Source organism: Chrysochloris asiatica, unplaced genomic scaffold (genome assembly GCF_000296735.1).
Source record: "Chrysochloris asiatica unplaced genomic scaffold, ChrAsi1.0 scaffold00001, whole genome shotgun sequence".
In the NCBI taxonomy this organism is placed as follows: domain Eukaryota; kingdom Metazoa; phylum Chordata; class Mammalia; order Afrosoricida; family Chrysochloridae; genus Chrysochloris; species Chrysochloris asiatica.
Window position 1 is genome coordinate 31,791,085 of NW_006408519.1, and position 8,869 is coordinate 31,799,953.

Below are 8,869 nucleotides of genomic sequence, written 5' to 3' on the forward strand. Positions count from 1 at the left end.
AGAAGGCTCGTATCTGTGTCTTGTGTCCAAAATGATGGTCCTGTGCTTCAGTATGCTCTCAAGGGTTATTAAGAACATAGATAGTAATGTAGTTGTTGTTAAATGCTGTCTGACTCATAACAACTCTGCATAGAGTTTCCGCAGTTGTAAATCTTTGCACAATCAGAGAGCCTCTTCTTTCTTCCATGGAGCAGTTGGTGGGCTCAAATCACTGATAGGTGGTTTGTAGTCCATTGCTTATCCTACAGAGGCACTGTGCTCCACAGTAATGCAGTAGTTGTAGGGGACTGAATACAGTCAGTCGAATATTTGCAGCATTTTTTTTCCCCTATGCAATTATTATTCTGCTTCATGAATCTTATTTCATTGTATTTGAAACCTTAGGTCATTATTACAAGATGCCAGGGCGCTCAAGTTCAAGTTCAACTGGCTTCATCTCCTTCAGCGGTGTTGAGTCAGCTCTCTCCTCCTTAAAAAACTTCCAGTCCTGTATCAACTCTGGAATGGATGCAGCTTCTAATGTTGCTTTGGACCTTGTGGAAAGTCAGAGTAAGTAAAACTTAAAAACTTCTTTCTATGTGTGTAGTTTGAGGTAACATTCTGTGGTTGCATTAGTCTTGGACACTCGGTGTGGCTCACCTTTGCATTATCTTTGGGACAGTCATTGATTCCCTCTAGGCATATTTTTTGTTTTTGTTTTTGTTTTTTAGGCATATGTTTTTGCATCTTGTTCTCATATCCCATAGTGTTGATTTATTGTCTTGAGGGTGAAGTGAGATGAATGATTTCATTCATGTGTATTCTGCTAGAAACCTGTAGGCAAAGGCATGAGTGAAGGTCCCTAAATGCACTGTGAAATGGAGCCGACTCAACAGCATTTCTTTTGTTAAATCCTGGATGATAGCCAGTCATTAATAAATGTAAGAAGAAAGACCTGTGCATTGAATTGTGGGGCAAAGGTAAGTTTGAAAGTCTGTTTGAGGCTGTAAGTTTGAGCGAGATTAAATCACTAATTCATCAACTAAGACAGCCAGAGTTATAAAGATGAATCTATGTGTTTTCCTTCAAGCTGTGCTTAGTCTAACAGGGATGTAAGACACATATGAGGGAGCTTACAAAAGTTCATGGGAAAAATCTATTATTTCGTAGTTCCTTGTCCATGAACTTTTGGAAGCCCTCTGACATTGATCATTGTGTGCCTATAATGTGATGCTTTGCCCGGGAGTCTGAGCCTCATTCATGGAAGTTTTTAAGCCGAAGCGGAGTGTGGTGAGTCCAGTTGTAGAATGGTAACCCTCATGGCCATACCGAGCATGGTGTGAAGTAGCAGTAATCAATTAGGAGATGATCTCAGCAGCTCAGGTGAAAGGAGAAAATCCCTTGCACTAACAGATGCAGTGGAGGGTTTGCTTTGTATGGTGCATGCTGTAATGCCGGCAGAGCCTGGGTGGATACCTTGGCTCCATCACTTACTATCGTGGTGGCTTTGGGCTAATTCTTAGCCTCTGTGTGTCTCACACTGCTCATTGGTAAAAGATAGTGCAGCTGTGAGGATTCAGTGAGATATACTTAGCAGTTCTTACAGCAGTATGTGGCACTTAATGAGTGTTCAGGAAATGGTAACTATTTTTTATGACTTAAATTTTTATTTTATGATACTTTACATAAGCAAACTTTAATTTAGGGAGCCCTAGTAAGGAGCCCTGGTAGCATAGTGGGTTGAGAGTTGGGCTGAAAACCACAAGGTCAGCAGTTCGAATCTACCAGCCGCTCTGTGGGAGAAAGAGGAGGTTTTCTGCTCCCTCAAAGATTTACAGCCTCAGAAACCCTATGCAGGGTTGCTGTGAGTTAGAACCGACTCCATGGCATGCCACCACCACCACCAATAAAGAGCCCTGAGTCCTGGTGCGGTGCTATAGGATAAGCTCTGGACTAACCACAGGGTTGGAGATACAAACCTACAAGCTGCTCCTGGGAAATCCTGTACAAGGTCACTGAGTCAGAACCGACTCAACAACACTTACAACAGTAAGGAGTCCTGGTGGCACTGTAGAATAAGCACTGGACTGCTAACCACAAGGTCAGCAGTTCAAACTCATCAGTCCTGGAACCTCTCTACCCCTTAGTCTCATGAGGATGCATGTAGTCTTTGCTGACTCTTAGGATTGCTCAATTCCATTACAGCGCAGAATGAGCTTCAGTAAATTTGATTGTAGTGACCACCATCCATGGCACACATGGTGAAGCACTCGACTACTAGCTGAAAGGTTGGCAGTTCAAACCCACCCAGAGGCAACTTGGGAGCCAGGCCTGGCGAAGTGCTTCTATGAGGTCAGCGTTGTGAAGATCCTGTGTATGGGGCACAGTTCTCCTCTGACACTCAGGGAGTCACCTGCATTGACAGCTCCCAACAGCTAGCTAACCTGTTTCACTCTGCCTGTCTCCTCTTTGTCAGTATAGTATGAAATGACTGCTCACAGGAGATTCCTGAGCCTCGAAGAACTGGAGTAGTAGTGATGTACTTCTGTGTTTGTTCTCTTTCCTACCCGTATACCAAGGCGGGTGTCCCTACTCAACATTCTAGTTCATTTGAAATGACCCCGTCTGCCTTGTTAGGTTACATACAGCATATGGTCTGTAGGCAGTTAGACTTTCACTACCACTGTGTTGTTTAGGTCTTTCTAAATTTGCTAGTATTGTAGTATAATACCTGCTTTATTTGACCTAATTGGGAAATGAAATGTGTTACATGAGGTTTTTTTTTTGTTGTTGTTTGTTTGTTTTTTAAAGGGAACTGAAGCTTCATTTTCAGGTTTTGAAATTTTATTGCCCACTTTGCTGCTTTTTGAAGCAGAATGTACCAACCTCATTGATCAGAATTGTTGTTGTTATCATCACTGTTAAGCCACTGCATTTTTGTGAAATCTTTCCTTTTCCGTAAGGAAGGGTTTACAGCTGACCCTCCCCTACAGTGTTAATGTACCTCAGAGCCGTGTCTTCTCTCTTCTTACCCTAGGCCAGGGCTTGTCCAGGGATGGACTTCCGAGGTTTGCGTTAAGGTTCGGCTCAGCAGTCAAATGAAGATGCAGGTTTCTGGGGTGAGGATTGAAAGCACGTATCAGATTCTTGCTAAATAATTGTGAGTGAGGAATGTTAAGAAAAGGATAAATGTTGTAAGGGTCCAATAGTTGAGAAAACCTTGTTGGGGAGCCTCTTAGGTTTTTTCTTGGATTACTGCTCTTCTCCAGGGACACTAGGGTCACAGGGCAGAAAGAGTTCAGCTACTGTGATCTGGCAGGTAGCTGAAAGCTAGCTGAGGTGTGTCATAATCAGGAGGACCATTTAGCTGAAGGTGTTGCACATGTACTATGTGCTGGACTTGGTGCTGTTTTTATTTGGTCTCATTTGGTTCTGACAGAAACTCTATGAAGCAGGGACTGCCATTATCACTGGTAGATAGCGGAGGACTTTTCCTAAAGTCACACAGTTCATTGGTGGAGTAGGGATTTGAACGTAAGCAGTCTGATTCCATAGCTTCTAACCTTGACCATTACTCCATATGGAACTTTGATTCTGTCTTTTTAATGGTATTTGCAGCTGATATGACACTGAAATGGCATTTTTGTTACAGTGCTGAGATACTAATGCTCCCTGATGCTTTGTTGTTTTTTTTTGGGGGGGGGGGAACTGAAATGAGGTTGTATCTCTGAAGCAGCTCCTGTGGCCCTTTTCGGGTGGTGAGGTTCTCAGCAGCTTGCCTCAGGCCTTGTCATGCTCTGAAGCCGGGCTGCGCTCTCTTGGTTTGACTCTTCTCTCTGTGAAGACATGATGTTCTGGCCAACTCCAGCCAGAGGAAGGAACAGGGCCACTGGGGCCTGTAGCTCTGGCTGTAAACTGTCTATTTCTGCATTTGTTATAATGGCAGGAAAATAGCCCTCTATGGGGTTAAGTGATAGCAGTCAGGTTTGCCGATTCATGTCCAGCGCCCCCCCCCCCCCCAAAAAACAAAAAACCACCCAAAACAAAAACCAAATCCAAACCCATTGCTGTGAAGTCAATTCTGACTCGTAGCGGCCCTCTAGGACAGAGTTGGACAGCCCCATAGGGCTCCAAATGCCAGCCTTCTGGTTAGCAGTTGAGTGCTTAACCACTGTGCCACTAGGCTCCTGCCTGTTTCATGCTGCTGATGGCAGTTCTGACCTCCACAGGTGATACAGTGAGTGGATGGGTTGTAGTTCCTTCATGGCTCCACCATCTTTATTTTCTGGCTCAGAATTTTCACCTTTGTAGACCTGATACCTTTTTTTGTTTTCCCCTTCACTATAGTTTCTACCCAGCCATAAAGCAAAGTCTTTGCTCTGTGACAGTAGTTCCAGGATTAGTGATGCGTAAAAGAGCTGCTGTCAGAGTAGAGCTGACGTGCTCACGGTCACTGGTGGTCCTCACAGAGTAGAGCTGACGTGCTCACGGATATTGTTGGTCCTCACAGGCCCCTGAACTTGTAAATTTGCAAATGTGCAGCATTTAATTTAGTAAATAATTTAGAATGTGGTTTATTTGGGGTAGTGTTCTAGTTTTACTCTCAATGTAAGGTATTTTTAAATGTAAAGATTAGATGGTAGTGGACAAAAATAAAAACAAAACAGTTATGATCACTCATCATCTTGTTTTATGAAAAAGAGGTAATTGAGTCTTTCATGTTAAAATATTTTGAAAATTGCTTCATAATTGTATGTGCCAGCACAACTGGCCTGCCAGACTCTAGACCTATTTTCTTAGGAACAGTCCCCTTCAGGGTTTTCACTGTGTACTTCTCTGCCCAGTGGACTGCTTCTTGGAGGCAGAGCTCTCCTTAAATGGTGGGCTTTCTTTGTAGCTTGTCTCCTGTACTCTATCATAGAATTACATTATTGAATGGTGGTGGTCGTGCTGGTGGTTAGCCGTGGAGTCAATTCCAACTTGTAGTGACCCTGCATAGGGTTTTTAAGGCTGTAAATCTTTAAAGGATCAGAAAGCCTCAACTTTCTCCCGTGGAACCACGGGTAATTTTGAACTTGTGACCTTAGGTTAACAGCCCAACTTGTAACCACTACACTACCAGAGCCCTCTATGTGTTTGAACAGAAGCCATTATGAGAGGTAGGTGATAATGGTGATGGTGGTGGTGGTGGCCACAAAGGTTATAAAAATAACAAGAGATGTAAGAGGCCCCTGTTTATATTTCTTGGATTGATTTCACAACTGAAACCGGTTATAAAAGCATAATGTTATTATAACTCAAATGGAAACTTTAAAAAATACCTACTTCCTGATGATGCCTGTGGTACTGGAGGTAGACCAGGCCAAGTCTACAGAAGTCAGCTCTCTAGAAAGGTGCCCTTCATTGGCTGCTAGGACTGTGTCTCTTTAGACTGTAGCTAGTTCACCGAGAGCAGCCTCTCTGGAGAATATGCATTTAGGGGAGAAAGTGTTTAGTTAAATTATTCCAAGGAGGGGATAAACATTTTCCAAGGAAAACCATCACAATTATTTGGAGCCGATCTTGAATGCATCAAAGTGTAAACCAGCCTATGTTCAACAAAATGAAACACCAGCCCAGTCCTGCGCCAGCCTCACAATCATTGTTGTGTCTGAACCCAAGACAGGTTTTGTTTTTTCATAACATTGTCACTGGCCAATTTTCTAGAAGTAGATCACTGAGGCTCTCCTCTGAGTCTGTCTTAGTCTGGAAGCTCCTGAAACTTGTCTACCATGGGTAACCTTGATCATTTTTGAAATGCCAGTGGCATAGCTTACAGCATCGCAGCAACATCCAAGTCAGCACAGTGTGACTGACGGGTGGTGGAGAGAGATTTTGTGAAATGCTGTAAAGGCTGGAAAGTCTACATCAGGGGGAGAGAACGTCTGGCCTTCAGGCCATGTGTTGTTGTTAAGTGCCCTCGAGTTGGTTCCAACTCTAGCAACCTTGTATTGGGTTTCCAATGAGCAGCTGATAAATTTGAACTGCCAACCTTGTAGTTCAAACTGACCTTGTGGTCTCTACTGCATTATTCCAGAGCACTTCACTGGGACTCCGCAGACTGAATGTTGTTTTTGTTGTTGTTAAGTGCCGTTGAGTTGATTCCGACCCATAGCGGCCCTGTATAAGGTTTCCAAGGAGCAGCTAGTGAGCTTGAACCACTGACCTTGCAGTTCAAATGACTGTGCAGTGCCACACTAGGCCCATGAAATCATTTGGTCTGGCCCTGTGAAGGCAACTGCAGTGCCAGCCATCATATTGTTGTTGTTGTTAAGTGCCGTTGAGTCGGTTCCGACCCATAACGACCCTGTATAGGGTTTCTGAGGAGCAGCTGGTGAGCTTGAACTGCCGACCTTGCCGTTCAAACGGCTTTACAGTCTGGTGTATTAACCCACAGCGCCACACCAGGACTCCAACCATCATATTGTTGTTGTTAATGTGCCATGGAGTCGATTCCGACTCATAGCGACCCTGTACAGGGTTTTTGAGGCTATAAATCTTTATGGGAGCAGAAAGCCTCATCTTTCTTCCATGGAACAGCTGGTAGTTTCGAACTGCTGACCTTGTGATTCACAGCCCAATTCGTAACCACTACACTACCAGAGCTCCTAGCCATCATATTGTTGTTGTTGTTATGTGCTGTGGAGTCGGTTCTGACTCATAGCGACCCTACACAGGGTTTCTGAGGCTGTAAGTCTTTATGGGAGCAGACCGCCTCATCTTTCTCCCACAGACTGCTGGTAGTTTTGAACTGCTGACCTTGCGGCTCGCAGCCCAATTCATAACCACTATGCTACCAGAGCTCCTTAGCCATCATATTAGGGGTGTGTTAATTAACAGTTTGATCAAATATAGGGGCTAATTTTTAAGTTGATAATTTTGTATAGCCTGTGAATGATACGAATTTTGGCAGAAAAAAGGTTCCCCACCCTTGGCCTGTATCGTGGAGGAACTTCAGGCTCAGCCTCTTCCTCACCGGTGAGACTCATCCATATTGATGAGCATCTTGAACATATGTGTGAGAGCTCTTCAGTGACGGATCACTGCCATTAGAATACTGTGTAGTCTTGACCTGACCACCCGCTCCCCTCGGGGCTCTTTACACAGAGGTGGGGTGTGGGAGAAAGGGAAGCTGTCACTGTCTGCTGTAGACTGATGCAGTGAAATCAACATGCGTCTGGTGAAGTTCCCTGAGAGAGATCAGTATTCTTATTTCCATTTTACAGAGGGGAGAAGGAAGCCCGGAGAGTGGAAGTAAACAACCCAGGGGCACACACCCACGTGGCAGACATTTGAATTTGAGCCTAGCTCTGCTTGACTCCAGATTCCATTCCTTTGATTTATCTCATGAACTTTTCTTCTTCGTCTTTCTGAGAACTGGTCTTGTTAAGTGCCACTGAGTCAGTTCGAACCCATAGCAGCTCTTATAGGGTTTCCGAGGAGTTCTGGTAGCTCAGTGGTGGTTACGAGTAGGGCTGCTAACCTCAAGGCCAGCAGTTCGAAACCACCAGCAGTTCTGTGGAAGAAAGGGGAGGCTTTCTGCTCTCATAAAGATTTACAGCCTCGGAAACATATGCAGGGTCGCTATGAGTTGGGAACCGACTCCACAGCACACCACCACCACCATAGGGTTTCTGAGGAGCGGCTGGTGGGTTTGAACGGCTGCCTAGCAGGCCATTATCCTACAGCTCCACACTGGGACTAACAAGTCTAACAATAGTGGTGGTTATATGCCGTGGAGTCGGTTCCGACCCATAGCAACCCTGCACAGGGTTTATGAGACTAAATCTTTATAGGAGCAGAAAGCCTCATCTTTCTCCTGCGGAACAGCTGGTAGTTTCGAACTGCTCCCCTCACAGTTCACAGCCCGATTCGTAACCACTACGCTACCAGAGCTCGAGTGATTTAAAAGCCATTGAGCTGCCAGGTACTTTGTTTTGGCCTGAATATTTCTTCTAGTTCTTACTGTGCAATTCTATGAGGTTTGTTTTATTGCTTCTTCCTTCTGAAAAAGGTGAATTTTTCAACCAAGGTCACAGAGCAGTAGCTGAGCATTAGATGGCAAAGCAGTATAGCTCTTGGCCCTGTCCACTGACATCACAGTGCTTGCTGAGTAATGGCAATGCCAGTGACCAGCATTCTTTTCTTCAATCAGATTAAAAAGTTTACATTTGACCTTTGGCTCATCCTCCTACAGTGTGCTGCAGGACTCCTTAAAATACCTGTACCACCTATATTACTGTTTGTGAAGTTACCTGTCATGTTAGAGACTTTGGTTTGCACGGTTAGCCCTCAGAGTTGGCTACTTTTCTCCTAAGCCTATGTTTGTGTTTTGCCAGTGAGTAAAGGGATTGTGCTTAATTAACCACTGTGTGAGCTAATGGCCAAACTGCCAATAGGACCTTGGAGCCAATTCTTCCTCATAATTCTTTAATTATGAATATGGACTTACTCAAATTCAGTATTTTTGTCCTTCAAAGAATTTAAATAAATGCAAATCTCTAGATACTCGGAGTCCTGGTGTGTCTGTAGGATAAGTACTGGACTGCTAACCACAAGATCAGCTGTTCAAATCCACCAGCCGCTATGAGTTGGAACCAACTGGACTGCAAATAGCAACAACAGCATTATGGAGATACTTTATAGGACTTCTCTGACTCCCCAGTTACTTTGAATTACTAATTTAAATAACTAATGTCTCTAAGAAAATAAACAATGTAGCAAGACTGTGTCAGATCTGCCTTTCTCTTGATTATAACATCGTTGCACAGAGCAGATGTGGACAGTGTACTTTTTGGATAGTGTCTGCTATCGTTAGAAAGTCCTGCTATGGTGCGTGGGTTAATGTGCT

General features: G+C 44.2%; 1 protein-coding gene across 1 annotated transcript in view; it reads left to right on the forward strand.

Annotated features, from left to right (window-relative positions):
* Window positions 1-398: 398 nt before the first annotated feature.
* NSMCE2 (non-SMC element 2, MMS21 homolog (S. cerevisiae)) overlaps window positions 399-8,869 on the forward strand; it is a 303,191-nt gene continuing 294,720 nt past the window's right edge. The window contains exon 1 of the mRNA XM_006830703.1: window positions 399-549. Within this exon, the coding sequence (XP_006830766.1) occupies window positions 399-549 (151 nt within the window). The remainder of the gene's footprint in view (window positions 550-8,869) is intronic.